At 40.3% G+C, this 16,581-nt stretch overlaps 2 protein-coding genes across 6 annotated transcripts; one reads left to right on the top strand and one right to left on the bottom strand.

Moving 5' to 3' along the window:
* Nucleotides 1-1,303: 1,303 nt before the first annotated feature.
* On the top strand, nucleotides 1,304-9,177 carry LOC103146192 (coronin-2B; the record flags this gene model as incomplete). Its single annotated transcript, XM_016677314.1, has 10 exons — nucleotides 1,304-1,450; nucleotides 2,145-2,294; nucleotides 2,379-2,543; nucleotides 3,256-3,372; nucleotides 3,470-3,574; nucleotides 3,677-3,773; nucleotides 4,021-4,133; nucleotides 5,126-5,216; nucleotides 6,337-6,476; nucleotides 6,796-9,177. Coding segments are annotated over 10 exons (1,260 nt in total), but the record flags the coding sequence as incomplete, so codon positions are not given.
* On the bottom strand, nucleotides 7,927-16,030 carry anp32a (acidic (leucine-rich) nuclear phosphoprotein 32 family, member A). Of its 5 annotated transcripts, XM_007563989.2 has the most exons (8): nucleotides 15,275-16,030; nucleotides 13,077-13,226; nucleotides 12,877-12,999; nucleotides 12,023-12,221; nucleotides 11,799-11,908; nucleotides 11,617-11,671; nucleotides 10,999-11,010; nucleotides 7,927-10,114 (listed from the first exon to the last, which is right to left on the bottom strand). In XM_007563989.2, the coding sequence occupies exons 1-8, from the start codon at nucleotides 15,326-15,328 to the stop codon at nucleotides 9,903-9,905; spliced, it is 915 nt and encodes a 304-aa protein (XP_007564051.1). In that variant the 5' UTR covers nucleotides 15,329-16,030; the 3' UTR covers nucleotides 7,927-9,902. The 5 variants fall into 5 exon arrangements, with proteins under 5 accessions (XP_007564051.1, XP_007564050.1, XP_007564049.1 ...); XM_007563988.2 differs by having other exon boundaries at nucleotides 9,616-11,007; nucleotides 15,275-16,028; XM_007563987.2 differs by having other exon boundaries at nucleotides 9,616-11,010; nucleotides 15,275-16,027.
* Between the last annotated feature and the right edge of the window lie 551 nt (nucleotides 16,031-16,581).

The following is a 16,581-nucleotide window of genomic DNA, read 5'->3' as shown; positions in this document are numbered from 1 at the left end:
GCTGGTGCGTCACTGAGGGGGATCATGTGTGACACAGCAGCAGCCCGAGGAAGTGAACTGAAGAGCCCTGATGTCTAACAAAAGGATTGTGTGGTTTCCTGGTCAGTAGTTAAATAAAATCATGAAATTCCCCCTTTTTTCTCCAAAGTCACGATTTCCTGAAGTCCTAATGAAGGGGACGGCTGTCTTTGATTAAATGCAACATGATTACAGTCCCTTCGATACCGTTTGTTTGTAGGACACTTATTTCCTTGCTGTTAATTAAAGACGGGCGCTGAGACAACTGGCAAAACTCTTTTTTTTCTCTCTGTTTTGCAGAGTTGCGTACTCACAAAGTATCCGTACTTCTTGAAAGCAGCTGACGCTGTGCTGCCTGAAAGCACATAATACAAATTTGAGTAACTCAACAAACTGAGATAAATATTACTTTTCAAAAAATAATTTCTTTTTCTCCTTTCATAGATGTTTGATTTTGATCAGGTTTGATTCCCCCAATTACCTGATGCAGTGATTTACAGTCATACTCTTTGTGTTTGCCTATCCTCTCAAATCTCCCCTCAAAATGCTGTAAGTTTGTGATTATTTGTGACCTAATGCTTTGGCAAGACTATCCAATGCTTTTACAAAGGAGTTTTAATTCCCTATTTATGCTTATCAATACAATGAGTACTGATGTTTATAAAATACTTTCTACGACATCCAGCCTTACGAGTTTGTCGTCTTCATATTTCGATTGAACAAAAACTCTTCCTCCTGCATCAAACCACCACCATGTTGGGGGGAATTGGTGCAAAACACGTTTTTAAAGCGCGTTTCATCTCCTGAACTGTATATTTTCGTTCATACACAACGCAATAGCGTTAAAGTAACAGAGGTGACCTGCAGGGTTCGGTGAGGTCGTGCAGCTCAAACACAAATCTCTGAGGAAATAAAAAGCAGGTCAGTGGACTGAAGTGACATGAAACATTCATAACAACGTAATGGTTCCTGATAGGTGTCTGTCACTGGGTGCTGTGAGCCAGTGCCCCTCTGTGGACTCACCAGGTCATTGCAATAATAACACTAACCTGCCTCAGACGTCCCACTCAGAAACGAGGTCTGCTTTGTGTTCAAGAATTATTGCGATATCACTCAGTTATTTTTATTATGCGTTTTAATCAGTAAAATGTTAATACACTTGTTTTCTTTTGGGGAAAATTTTGATTTTCGTTGACCTTTTGTTGCATACAACCCCAAAATCTTGGCACTGGCTCATATTTTGGATTCATTTCCCATTCATGCTGTTTGTTTTAGTAAACATTAACTCGGGACCATCTGGGTTTTTTCTTTTCAGGCTGGCCGTCTGGACTCTCATTACCCGAAGGTGTGCGGCCACCAGGGCAATGTGCTGGACATCAAGTGGAATCCGTTTTTTGAAAACGTCATAGCCTCCTGCTCTGAAGACACCTCGGTTAGTGGCACACAAACACGTAGGACTGAAAACCGTTTAACTTCTGTTTCAGCTTCTGTTTGGATGTTTGATTCCAGGAGTTGTGCTTAAAATGGCGAGTGGTCAGATTTGAAATTTAATCACACACAAAAAAATTCTGCAACACAAAGTTAGATCTTTGCTTTAAAACCCCGTTAGTCTTTAACTTTCTCCTCACACCACAACTATAAAACCCTCAGGGGACATTTTCGTAGCCGTACATCCACATGTTACTCTTCGTTCCTAAGCTCGGCAAAGCCGTAGCCGCTCTGTGTTCTGTGTAGTACTTTCACTTGTTGAATTATAATCTGATCTGATCCACGGCAGAGCTGCAGGCCCTTTCAGTAATCCGCTCTAATCCCCAAGCAGCGGGCTACATTGATAGCTCGTGCTATTTTTGATCAGATGGATCTTCAGCAAAATGATTTATGATTCTTTTTGAGGTCATAGTTAAACTGTAGGTTTGGAAAATGCAACATGGCTTCTGACAAAAGAGCTGCAGGTACATGAAGATAACAAGGACAGAAGTTACTCTCACTGGCCTCTTTATTAGGTACATATTGTTATCACACCATTATGACTTCAGATATTACAAGTAAGGTTTAACAGAAGCATCCAAAACAAAATGTCCAGTAATTTTATGCTCTATGGATTTTTTTTTTTATTTTTTTTGCAGGTTCGAATATGGGAGATCCCAGAAGGCGGTCTGAGGCGCAACATGACGGAGGCGGTCCTGGAACTGTACGGTCACAGCAGACGAGTGGGTCTGATCGAGTGGCATCCAACCAGCAGCGGCATCCTCTTCAGCGCAGGCTACGACTATAAGGTGCACAAAGCGTCACGTCTTGGGTTAATTCCCAGTTTCTAACAGTTTCCCCTAAAATAAAAACAACTCTTCCTGGTGTCGCAGATCCTCATCTGGAACCTGGAGACGGGAGAGCCGGTGAAAATGATCGACTGCCACACTGACGTCATCCTGAGCATGTCCTTTAATACGGACGGCAGCCTGCTGGCCACCAGCTGCAAAGACAAGAAGCTGCGCGTCATTGAGCCACGCTCCGGGAGAGTCCTCCAGGTTACATTTTTATCAACATCTACGTGAAACAATTATTAGGACTAAATGCTACTGGCTCTGTTTGTCTTCTTCCAAAGGATTGGATCCTTCATATTATTCAGATCTTTTATTTTTTTGTAAACTCTTTCTCTGCCGCCCAGCCAGAAAAAGCAACACATCATTTCAGTTAGTTAAAGAAGTTAAAATCAGTACTGCTCCTCCATGTAAAGCTTATTTATCTTTTATATGGATCGCTATCCATTGTGAGTGCTTTATTATGACCACAACTATAGGAGACAAGCAGAAAAAAAAACCTGTTAATTATTAAATGGGGCCATCATTGTGTCTCGATGCTCGGAACGATCCATTTTACTCCATTTGAGAAATGCACTCCTTCCTTCCTGAGCATCATCATTTCGAGTCGCCTGGAACAGCCTGGTCTTTTCCTGCGCTATCAAATTAAACTGCATCAACGATGGCCTTGATAAGACCTGTGTGCCTCCTGCCTTCCGCAGCAAACCCAAGGCATCAAATTAAGGCAGAAAGGAGCACAAAATAATTAATAACATTTCCGATTTTAGTTATCAAACATAATAATAATATTCTCTATGGTTGTGTTTTTAAGATTTTTTATTTTTATTTTTATGTCTCCATCATTGCAATATTTGCATCTGACAGGATTTCATACTCATACTGAAACTCGACTGTGTCATTGTGTGCCCCCCCCCACCAGCAAGCCAGTTACAAGAACCACCGCGTGAACCGAGTGGTCTTCCTGGGGAACATGAAGCGGCTGCTCACCACCGGGGTTTCTCGCTGGAACACCAGGCAGATTGCTTTCTGGGATCAGGTCAGGCGGTGCCTCTGCGTGGCCTCTCTTCACGATGCCACGGTGGGAGGAGCGGGCGGCTGGATGCGTTTAACTCTCTCCGTTTCTGTCCTCTCAGGAAGATTTGTCCATGCCTATTGTGGAGGAGGACATAGACGGCCTCTCGGGACTGTTGTTCCCCTTCTACGACGCGGACACACACATGCTGTACCTGGCAGGCAAGGTCGGAACCTCTTCGAATCCGTCACGTGATTAGCACGTTGTGATTTGTGAAAATTGAAGACTTAACGTGTTTTTTTGTTGTTGTTTTTTTTGGTTTTTGCAGGGCGATGGCAACATTCGTTACTTTGAAATCACCACAGAGAAGCCGTACATTCAGTATCTGATGGAGTTCCGCTCCCCAGCCCCACAGAAAGGTCTGGGTAAGTCGGAGCTTGATCCAACGTCGTCTACGGCAAAATAGATTCATCTTTATTAGCAGTGTTGAGACGCGGAAGAAGTGCTAGGAAGACTGAAAATGAGCTGCATGATTGGCAGTGTAAAGAGCTCCAGCAGCTTGTCCAGAGATGTCAGATGGATTCATGCATCCTGCTGGTGATATTCCGGTTTGCCATGCTTCACGTTGTCACGGTAATTGTATCGCCGCGTTCGTCTGATCTCCCTGTGCAGGTGTGATGCCAAAGCTCGGGCTGGACGTGGCGGCCTGCGAGGTGTACCGCTTCTACAAACTGGTCACCCTCAAGGGTTTGATCGAACCCATTTCTATGATTGTGCCAAGAAGAGTGAGTGTGTCCTTTCACCACAATCAGACGCACAGCAGCTTGCAGAAGTACAACACCAACACACTGCGTCCACAGAACTCAATTGTCTTTTACTAGGTTTGGATGAAATGGAGAGAGCGTAACTTTGTTGGGTCGAAAAGAAAATTTTGTTCCCAGATATTTCACAAATAAAAATCTGAAAAGTGTGAAAATCCTCTTTACTCTGAGGCTAAATAAGAATCCAGTGCAACCAGTTGTGCTCAGAAGTCACCTGTTTAGAAAACAGAGGCCAGCTTTCAGTGCTTTTTCAAAGCAGACAGGTCAAGGAGAGAGGTGTGAAGATGTTTAAAGCAGGGTAAGTTTTGAAAAGATATTCTAAAAACACATCAAGAGCTGATCAAATCATGTCCATGAGTTTTACTGATACCTAAAATATAAGAAGACTTAAAAATTGATGTTCACAGATACCCTGTGCTATTTCGAAAATAAGAATGAACCAACATTTCAGTCAAAAGTTGGAAGACTTCTTAAAAAAAACAAAAAAAAACTGTTGGCACAAAGAAAGAGGGTTCTGCAAAAAGATGGCTTCAGGAAGTCCACTCATATGCCACACTTTTCAGATTTATATTTCAACATGCAGGTTTTACATCCATGAAGGTGTTGCTAAGTACAACTGGAGTGTAATTTCTCAGCACTCACAGTATCACACAATCCTTGTTTGTAAGAAATACCTGTCAAAAGTTTAAAGTTAATGAGATGATTCACAAATGTCACCTATTCATACAGATCTTTAATTAGATTTAAAGAGAAGATTTTCTTAGCTTCTTGCTAAAACTCTACCAGATCAAATATACTAAAACAAAATATATTGTAATGGGTGATTATGAAAGATATAGTAAAATTTGATGTTTCTCTCTTTTTTTTTTTGCCCTAAAACAGTGTGCTGCATCAAATGTTTGGCAAATAAGCTACGCAGAGCAGATGCTAAATCATCTGAAAATGTGTGTTAACAGTCAGATACATACCAGGAGGACATTTATCCAATGACAGCCGGGACCGAACCTGCCTTGTCCGCCAGCGAGTGGCTAAGTGGGATTGATAGAGGTAAACAAAACACTCAGCTGCTTCACAACTCCAGCAACAACAACAAAAAACAGCAAAAGAGTCCTAAAGACAAGAGATCCATCATTTTTATTTGATTCAGGGTTTGCCTGGTAATACTACGGCTCCACCCGTCATCCGACCACTTATTCCCTCTGGTGTTCACTCTAGATGCACCAACTTCTTGCATCAGCACACCAATTGTTAATCTACACGTAGGACTAAATTACTCTAAACCAGGAGCATTGCTGCTTCATTTTTTTTTTTTTTTTCTGTCGGTCAGTGAACAGTCTCCCTGCCTGTGTGTGAGCCGTATGAGTCGCTTTTCTCGTGTGTCTCTCTGAGAGCCAAAGCTTTCTGCTTCTCTCAGAGTACCGTCCTCATGAGGGCTGTCTCAGCAGAAGTCGGAGCCTATGCAGCCAAAAAACAGAAGCTGATTAAGCTTTCTTCAAGTACGCAAGTGTTTTTGTTTTATCAGCTGTATAGTAAAATAAAGTGAAACTGAATTTTTTTAATTTTTTTTAAAGTGTCCCTGGTGGTTTATTAACAGAAATGAGAAGAATTAGATGCAGGAAAAACAAAAACTACCAGTACTGATGAGATGTTTTACACGTTGTCCATGAAGAATGCACTTACTGCATTCTCTCTGTGTCACTCTTTGTGTTTTGCTGTGTTGGACACATCTTACAAAATGTTTTTTTGGAGAATGTATTTTTAAAGACTCAGCACAGGTTGATTGTAGCATCACAGAGGCTGAAAATTATGTTACATTTCAGTTTGGCCACAAGTACACTGTACTAGCAAGGCGAGGCAAGTTTATTGAAATGGTACCGTTTTTCACAGCATTGTTTCAATTAAAGACTATTTTATTGTCTTAGAATCTAATCCAGTCTGCTGTCCAGATGAACAGCGAGGTATCTATGCTCCTCAACCACCGGCAAATATGAAAAGTATTTACATCCAAGACCATTCGATGCCCTACAGTCCATCAGCAAGAGTTTACATCTTGCCGTTTGACAAACAAGAAACCACTGTAGCGAATCCAGGCCTGGAAAGTTTTTAGATTCGTCTTTAAAACCTCCCGGTTTTCACACATTTAACCCTTGACCTTTGCTTCTGACAGACCCAGTGCTGATGTCTCTGAAGGACGGTTACCACAGACCAAACCAGTTAGTTTTTAAAGCCCCAGTGAAGGAGAAGAAGAGTGTGGTGGTGAACGGGATTGACCTGCTGGAGAACGTCCCACCCAGGACAGAGAACGAGGTTTGTGGATCTGCACACATTAAGGTCCCCCAACCCCCTTTGTTTTTTTTTTTTTGTTTTTTTTATTGTTTTGGGGTGTTTTTTAGTCCGTAAGAGGGTTTTCTTTTTAATTCAGCTAAAAACGTTCTGGAATATTGTGGGTTATGGGATGTCAGATCTCGTTTGCATGAGAGGTTTGCACCAGAGTTTGTCCACATCAAAATAAACACATTTCAAGAATTGGGGGTGGGGGAGGGGGGAGCACTGCTTTAGCACTCACCTCAATTATACATATCATTTGGTTGAGTTTGTGTGTTTTTGTTTTGTTTTGTTTACACAGCTCCTACGGATGTTTTTCCGGCAGCAGGACGAGCTGCGGCGGCTGAAGGAGGAGCTGACCACGAAGGACGTACGAATACGCCAGTTGGAGCTGGAGCTCAACAACCTGAAAAACGTTAGCCCCAAAGACGTCTGACCTCCGAGCCTTGTGGACTGGCAAAGCTGCTTCCTTTGCTCCCCCCCACCTCCAAACCTCCAAAAATAGCCTCCGAGTCCCACCATGTTGCTTTTTTTAAAAGAACTTTCCTGCATAGAGTACAAATAAACTGTTGGATGACGTCTTAACCGATGCAATTACTGGATTCTTACGGTAGTATTTATTATCATTATGATGAAGAACACGCAGTTCAGGGATTTCCAGTTTAAAATGTGATCAATTAGGAGGGAAAAAAATACATAGTACATTTCCTGTTTTCTCTGTGGGGATAGCTGTTCATTCAGTCGGTAGTGATATCGTTTACTTTTAACTTTGGCACATAAGCGTTTGTGTCACTCTCCCCGACCTTTTCTTTGTGTGGAAATGCCTTGTTAGAAATGCAGAAAAAAAAAAAAGAAAAGAAAAGAAAAAAAAGCCCCTTCACCTATCCTGCGTTTCTGACCAAATCTCCCTCTTTCCCACTTTCTGTTAAACCAAAACAGGATGATGGAAAGACTCCAACCCATCCTCTCCCAGCCCCTGCAGTCTGTAGTAAGCTGCAGCATTATCCCCGAATAACAGAGGTGAAGTAGTTTCACACCTGTCAAGTGGAGAAGCATTTTGCAGACATGGATCGTGTTGCTTTTTTTTTTTTTTTTTTCTCCCCCAGAAAGCTGCTTATCCTGTAACTGCTTTCTTTCACCTGCTGGTATAAAGTGACTTCTCAACACTGACTCATAGCGCCACAAATCCCCGTCTTTTCCCGAGAAGAGTGGATACTTAACTTAGGTTTTTGACTCTGTGTTCAAATAGTGCAAAAGTAGAGAACACAGATGGTAGACATGTGTAGCTACTCACATTCATCCTCCACTGAGGCTGCTTTGTAGTAGGCCATTTTGAAGATTTGAGGGCGATAAACATTTGCTTCTATTTATTTGACACATTTTAACTTTTTTAGCTGACAACTTGCCTACTTATTAACCCTTTTTTTTTGTAAACACAGCAAAAGTAATGGTTTTGACGCTCTCTGGATAGCGCTGTATGTATGTGACCGAACCGATGAAAAAACCTGTATGGAGCAGCAGATTATACGACTGTAACTGGGGATGCGTTTGCTTTTAGTTGTCATTTTTGCTTTAGTCACCTGTTTCCAATTCACATGTAACAGCAAATCTTGGCTACACCGCAGTTTAAGTGCCTGTATTTAATGCTTCAGTCGGCCCTAAATTACACTTGATTAGCAGTATTTTAACAGCTGGGTTTTCTATGCAGGCTAAATTCCAGCCAAGCTTTTGTTGTCTTTGATTCTGCTTCCCGTAAAGCAAGGCAAAGAGAAAGGAAAGATCCACCAGACGAAAGAGAAGAAAGTGTAACAGGTAGGTTTGGAAACAGAAACGTAGGATGATTGAATCATCGGGAAGCATAATGGCGTCATATGGTGCATGTGTGTTTGCAGGTTTTTTAAAAAAAAAGGCTGCAATATGGTAGACATCGGAAGGGGATGCAGGAGGTTCTGAGTTGGTAGCCAAATGATTATCTTGTCAAATGCTTCAAACTTGAAGTTTTAACAAATCAATTAAATGTGTTTGCATTATACCCCACCTCAGATTTTGTAAACAAAAAACTTCTGATCATAAACTTGAGTCTGTTCCATCTAACTACTCATTTAAAAAAATTCCCAAACGGGGGACAGATTTGATTTTTTTTTTTTTCTTCCCCTTCAATTTGATATTCTAATGTAGCCGGTTAAAAAATTAACACAAATGATTGGGTTTAATTGTAAGATTTTACAGCGGCAGCATAAAAATTATTTTGATTTCATCATTCTAAAAATGACTCAACACCCAAAACACTACAGATTATATATTTTCCTCAAGATGAAGCTCGTTGTGGGGGGATTTTATTCCCCCTCTTTACACAAAGGAAATAATACGACCCAAATTGAGCCCAATTTTTGGACATATGTCCTCAAATTTGAGTCTAGATAAATTTCGTCTGACATGCCGAGAAAGTGGCTGCGAAATAATCCAAAACCATGCCGCCTCCGCCTCCATGCTTACCAGCTGGTGTGTGCTGAAACTCCATACTTTGTTTTTCATCGTTACGGCTAAACACATTCCCTTTCATCTCAGGTTTGTTTGCATTTGGCGTGCCAGGTGAGGTCTGTAAAGTCTGAGTTGCAGCTCCTGGGATTTTGCAGCTTTTCTAAACATTTTGTCAGAATAAACTGGTACGTCCTCTTCTCTGGAGACTGGAAAATGCCTGAAGTGTTTCCCACAAATGAATCATTTTGTCTGACTGAAGTGAAGTGACGAATTTCACAGCCTTTTGAAATTACTCCAATACGCTTTCCAGCTGATGGGCAGCAAAAATTGCTTTTCTGAAGTTGTTGCTGGGCGTCACAGCACTATGCAGCTCTTCTTTTATAATATGTTTTAATGTCCTTTTATCAGCAGTATATAGCTACTATTTAATACATATTGATAGTGTGGATGCTGCTGCGTTTGTCATTTTGACAGCATAAGAAAAATACCGGAAACACAAGTCATATTTTTTTTTTTTACCATATTTCTTAAAATTTGATTCTAAAAGCAATAAAATCCATATTTTCATGACTACACTACAAGAACCACACCCACATTTGACTTTCACAAAAAAAAAAGAAAAGAAGCACAACGTTTCAAATAGTTTATATAAAAAGGATTTATTGAAGTGAATGGGAGAGAAAAAGAGAAACAAAATTTGGATGATGACACTGGATTTATCAGAGTGAAACTTTTACGAGGTGGGCCAATTCCACCGTTGCACTTTACCGAGAGCAAAGCCCAATTCATCGACTGTGTTAAAATTTATTTTTTTTTTTTTACACTTTGAAATAACATATTTAAATGCGTATGCACTGCAGTTGTAACTTCCAATTAACACCAATTACTTCTCTACACTAACACCACCAGCTCAAAACATGGTCACCTTCATGTGCCCCCGAAAAAAAAAAAAGAGGATAAAAATAAAAACATGGGGAAAAGCAAACAAAAAAACCCAAAAACAATAAGTTCTGATGGCAAACATTGTCTTCTCATGGAAGGATTATGCATATAAAGTTCAAATCCAAGAAATTTCACACTGCGCATTTTAGATAAAGCAGCATACATATTTAATATTTTATTACAATTCATAGTTTCACCTCAGTTGTCTGTTCAATGTCTGCCGTCATCAAAGAGAATACAAAAAAATAGATTTGGTCATTATTTACAAGAACACGTAATTTCCGAACTATCAAAGCTGAGGGTTTCAGGAGGAGGAGCGGCTTTGACAAAGGCAGACATGTTGGTGCCATAATTTGTTTTTTGTTTTTTTTTTGTTTTGTTTTTTTCCTTTTAAAAAAAGCCCTGCCAGGGTCACACTGTGCACGTTCAGACAAAAAGGTTCACACCAGGACAGCAGAGAGTATTGGCTTACCGGTGACACTACAAATACATAACTTACATCATAAGAGAAACAAAAAAATAAAAATATGATGCAAAACAATACATTTAAGACAAGGAAATGACAGCCATACATGAAATCCAGTAGTTGACTTTAAAATGTATAAGACATGCACTCTTTTTTTTATTATTATTTTTGTTTTCGAAGGGGAAGCCTTTTAAAATGCATAAGTTATCTGAAACTTGTCTTACATAAACAGTGAGAAAACAAAGCGATTTTCTTTTCAAAAAAAGTTGTTTGTTTTGTTTTTTTATCTCTGCTATCGTTTACTTTTACAAAACAGGTGTCCACAAAGCAGGTAAAAGTGGACCGTAGAGACTGGAACATGGGATTATTAGAGGTGCGGGAAGCAGTCCCGTCGACCTGACTGGCCAATAATCAAAAAATAAAAATTCAACAAAAGAAACACTCCTACTGCAATATGAAACTGGGAGGAGGAGAGGGCAGGGAGGTATTTGGGTTTGTAGGGAAGTGACCAAGAGAAACAAGTTTTAAAACAGTTCACAACTCGGCTTACGCGGGACTCTCAGTCGTCTTCGTCTTCCTCCCCTTCTTCATCCAGGTTCCGTTTTCTCTTTTGACCTCGCTCTTCTTCTGGAAAATAAGAGTGAAATTAAGCTTCCTACTGAAAATCGGGTGAATTTCCCTTCAAATCTGGTGCATTTTTCATCATTATTGATCTATTTTCTGAATACGGTGCAGTAAAAATGAAGCAGGTTTAGCCCAACAAGTCAAAGGCAGCCCCCCCTCATGTCATTTTGCACTTGTCACTGGGCAAGATAAAACTTTAGTGAGATGGAAGTAGGTCTCTGATGGGGTTATCTTTTAGATTTTTATTTTATTTTTTAGTGGTTCTATCTTTTGTCCAGTTACAGTAGCAAAAATGAGGATGCCAAGATTCAGTTTAGCTCCAAATCGCCACTTCTACTGTTGTTCTGGTTGTGGCCCAGTGATTTAACTTTAGTCAGTGAGTTTTTTCAAATCAATTAGTTGGAAAAAACTTGGGGGGGGGGAGGCATAAACTATTGCGTATTAAAATAGAAACATCTTCACAACTCTGTCCTTTTTTATTTTGCACAACCAAACCAGTGAAGAAATGTTTTGCTGTGAGTGCTAATTGTAGTGAAACATATAAACAGGATAATCAGAGTGAAAGTGGGGAAAAGTTCAGGTGTATCGACGATCTCCACTTGTACTTACCTTCTTCATCTTCATCATCAACCTCTCTGTCATTCACGTCTTCCTCTTCCTCCTCCTTCATTCAAAGAAAAGGGTGAAAAAAATGAGAGGGCCTTCCTCCAGCTATGCTGTGATTTGAAAAAAAAAAATAAAAAAAAAAATACATACACATATGCGTACGTAATCGAATAAAAATCACCCACCTCCCCACTCAGGTCCTCTTCCTCCTCTTCTTCGTTTTCCTCTTCATCATCCTCTCCCTCTTCGTCTTCCTCGTCTCCAGGCAGGGCGTCCTCGTCGTACTCTTCCTCATCTACATGTTGGTAAAAGCAAATGTTTAAAAGTCAAAATTGGTAACTTAAATGGTGCTAAAAAATAAAGAAGAAGAAGAAGAAGCAGCTATCGTCTTGAGCTGCCTTACACCTACCATCTTCATCTTCGTCTTCATCGTCTAAGCCCTCGGCGTAGACCTCGGCATCGGAGTCGGGGGCCTCCTTGTCTTCTTTGTCGTAGCCGTCTAGGTACGTGAGCTGCGGTAAGAGCTTGAACACGTTGTCTCTGTACTCGTTCAGATTTGTTACTTCACAGTTGAACAGATCGAGGCTTTTCAGGGACCCCAATTCTTTCTGCCAGGAGGGAGCAAAACGGTTAAATGGACGCTTTAGACAGATGCATTTCCTCCACGGACGTGTTTGCAGCGAAGCTGTTTACAGGATGCACAGAGCTGGAAAGCTAAAAAAAAAACCCTGGAATTTTTTTTTTTTTTTTTGGCTTAAAGGTTTTAAATTAAGAATAATGCAGCTCTGCCCCTCCCACACCTGTTGATACCTACTGCTGATTAGCCAAATGAAAAAAGTTGAAGTCAGCTATTTTATATAAACTATAAAAAGACATAACCTTTTTCCCCCCCTTACATTGATGTGGATTCAGAATAAATCCTTTCTATTTTATGGCAATTATTACTAAAATACTTTTATTTACCAAATGATAGAAGAAATATAGATTTTGTTTTGACAGAATTCATTACTTAAAATACAAATATTTACATGTACTAAAATTACTGTGCTGCTCAGGACAGAGCAGGCTTGAACTTTGAACTTTCTGTGTTGCTGAAATGTGTTACACAAATTAACTGTTATGACTTGTGCACTTCACAAAAAAAAAAAAAGATTAAATCCCAAGGAAAGAAATAGTAATGTCTGATTTTATGGATTGTATCTAAATACAACAGCCTATGTCCAGAATAATGGGGAGAATAAATATGCGTTGGTATTTACTCACCAATGGTTCTATTGTGCTAAGATCTTTTATCTTGTTCCCGCTGAGATTCAGATGCGTGAGGTTCGGACATTTGTCCGCCAGAACTTCTAGCCCTCCTGAGATCCGGTTGTCGCTGAGTTCAAGCTGGTGAAACAGTTAAAACCCATTAAAACCGATACAGTCTGGAGTTTTACGCTCGTTCAAGGCTAGAAAGACCTCACCTTTTTGAGTTTCTTTAGCTTCGGCAGATGAGCAACTGTTGTCAGACCGACATTGATTGTGCTTAGAAATTCCAGCTCCTCAAACTCATCCGTTAGACCCTCGATCTTGCCTTCGTTTGAGCGACAGTTGTCCAGCACAAGCTCTTTGACCTGCAGAACAACACATCTGGTTAGTGTTTATCATGAAACTTAAAGTGAATATGTGAAAAGATCATATGCGATGGGCAGAATATTTCAAGTACTTTGCAATGCTACAAATGGACCAAGATTGAATTAAACAAAAAAAAAAAAAGTGCAAATGTGCTTGTGTCATTTTTTGTTTTATAGAACAGGTCATTTTTAAATGTCAGCCACCCACCCTGGGCCTGCATAGCCCCCACCCAGCCCTTTTCATATCTAGGCAGAACATATTAAACAACATATTTGAATAATTGTGGACCTTACATTTGTTGGGGCAAAAGATGCAAATCAGCTGATTTTTGGTCTTATTATTAAGGGCTTATAATTAAGGCTTTGTTTAAAATAACGTTTTATTTTTAACCTAAATGTTCAAAGTTCAGCAGTTACTTTCTTGTGTGCGCATTTCTTTTATTTGTTACATAGTACACTGCACAGTACACTAAAACTCAATGATAGACTCTTCTGACACAATTCAACCTTCCTCCAAATAGAGAGCTCAGGCAGAGCTCTGTCATAAAGATGATAAAATACCGTCGCGGTCCTTGAAAGGAAAGATAAACATGGGGTGTGGCCATATTTGGGGGAGGACGAAATGGAAGTTGAGCCAGTTTTTTTTTTTTTTTTTTTTACACTTTCGACTTTACTTTAGTTGACCTTACGATGTTAAGCAGAGAATTGCGGTCACAGGTGTGCTGTTATCTGACATTTCATTTGGACCTTGAACGTGTCTCTGCCCATCAACAACAGTCAGCGGTCAGAACATATCTCGCCGCTCTAAATATCGCGATGTCTTGGGTCTTCTTTCATTACGTAAATAATAATACATTTAGATCTATTTTTAAGACAAGCCGATCAAAAGTACGCCTGTGCTTATTTGTGAAGTTGTTGATTGAGCAGTAGAACAGCAGGAGACGTGCGTGTTTGGTTTCCGAGCGGCGTAGATGTACATTTTGAGAAAAGAAAGCAGTGGGAGCTGAGCAGGTCTACGAGTCGTGTACAGGGTCATTTGTGAGTAGGAGGGGCCGCTAAAGCCGATTAGATATCCGCCAGGCAAACGTTTCATTGTTGCTTCACCTAAAGCGTTGTCGGTCGGGACTAACGACGAGTGTAGACCGCTAATAAGATGAAGGTATGATAAACCGTTCGTCGTTCGTGTCAAAAGGACGGGGTTTCGGTGTGTTTCGAAATGCCTTTGTTTCTGAGTAAAATGGCGGCTTGTCCTAGTTCTGAAAAACTGGAGCAACAACAACGCGGCTGGAGCGCCTTTTCCAAGTTAGTCGACTGGTTATTCCTAAAAAGAAAAACAAAACGTCCCCCCACGGTGGTTTACACCGACCCCGGGCGAGTTTGTGGTTCGTCCCTACTTGTGTTCGCCCAGCCTGGCGGTTGTTGACGGTCCGTACCGAAAGCGCGTTGTTTCGGCCATCTGTACGCACTGTGGAGGCTTTGGTGGAGGCTGCACGCTTTGCAGCCTCCACCATTACAAGCTGCTTAACGTTTCAATGCACTCCATGCCGAAATAACCCATTTCACCTGGCCGGTTTCGGGTACAGTTCCTACAGGTTGTGATCTTTATGCATCGTTTGATAATTTCTATGACTTCCAGTATGCGCATCCGCAACCCGCCAAGTGCACGACTTAAAATATTTAGGTGGACGAGTTTACCGGTGAGACCCGCAGATACCCCACAAAACAGTCAGCAAATGAGAACAAGGCTGGGTACTGGAGAGGAAACGGGGTTCGCAGACGAAAAGTTACAAATATGGCTCCTCGTTGCTTGCCGTGTTTATAAAAACTGTGCTGCATTCTGAAAATGTTGGAGCGGCGCAGAAAGTTGGAAGCAGAGGACCTGTCGAGTGTAAACACGAAGCCAAAAGCAACAATGTGACCCCACGTCTCCATCATCTTTTAACTTGGAGGAAACTTTGTATCCCCCTCCCCACGCCAAGACATCACACGAAATATTCTCCATTAGGCAGCGTGAAAACATCGCAGGGGGAGATGCGAGGCCAACTTACGTCCGACGGAGTGCGGTTCCGCAGCTCCAGGTGAATTCTTTTCTTCATGTCCATCCTTGATCGGCGCTCAGATGATACGATACACACTTTTAATAATTACTGCAAATGCAACTACCACCTCAGGAACAGAATGCTGCTGTTCATTCAAACTTGATCCGCTCGGTGGGCGGCAGCACGTTTCAGGATTGTCGTCACCGCCGTCCAATGGGAAGAGCCGATTAAAGAGGGAAGGGATTTACAGACGCACAGCCCAATGAGGCCGCGCTTATACAACTGGGTGGGGTTTTGTTGTGAAGTTAGGTTGTTTGCTAACCAAAGTTTACATAGAATTAACGATGCTGGGAATGTATATACAGTTTCCCCCCCACTAATAAAACTGCATACGTATCGAAACCTGTGTTAAGTTTGATGATTATGTATGAAGTTCACGAATGTTGTTTTTAATTTGGAGATATTTGTTCTAATAAACGAAGCCCCCTCAATGGAAAACAAAACAACGACATTAAAACTGGATATTATAACATAAACAATAAAATAAATAAAAAACTTCTATTCAAATGATTACCAAGTTAATAAAAATAATTCTGAAACGATGCACAAAATGCAAACATTTTATTTTAAAAACAACACACGAGCATTAGACATAATTTTAAGCTCACATTTGTGCATTAAAATGTTCTTATTTATTGCCTTGATGTAATCCAGTTTTAAATGTGTTTTCATTAACTATAACCGGACAATCATAATTATAATAAAGGCTTAAAAACAACAGTGTGTGTAATTAATTTATATCATGTTTCACTTAGTGAATTGACTTAATAAAATAAATTGACTTTTCAGTAAGATTTTAAATTACTGTTGGAAGGGGTGACAAAAATGTTGCATCAGAAAAATAGATGTATAGATTATTTTTGGAGACATTACAGATGGTTATTCCTTGCAAGGGTTTAAAACAAACTTTAGGGTAAGTATTTTAGTAAATTCCAAATTCCCACACTATAGTATTAATATATTTCCAAATTTTCATCAGAGTTAATGGTTGCAAAAGGCAGCAAAGAAAAAAAAAAGCTGTTTTGAATAATTAAACTTTAAGAATCACTTTATCTAGATTGACCTTCCATTGAATCAGTGTTGAAGTAGATGAACAGATTTTTTTTTTAATAAAATATTTTTGAAAAAAAAAAAAACTCAGTTTATTGAGTTGGTATTAATTTTCTCTTCACTTGTTAAAATTTTAAAAAATAAAGCCACGTTGGTGCTGTGCAGCATTTCTCCATGAGGGGGCAGCAGGGAACTCGGTCTGTGAG

Source organism: Poecilia formosa, unplaced genomic scaffold (assembly GCF_000485575.1).
Source record: "Poecilia formosa unplaced genomic scaffold, Poecilia_formosa-5.1.2 Scaffold153, whole genome shotgun sequence".
Taxonomy (NCBI): domain Eukaryota; kingdom Metazoa; phylum Chordata; class Actinopteri; order Cyprinodontiformes; family Poeciliidae; genus Poecilia; species Poecilia formosa.
The sequence above is the reverse complement of the archived record's forward strand: the minus strand, read 5'-3'. Positions and strand labels throughout refer to the sequence as shown.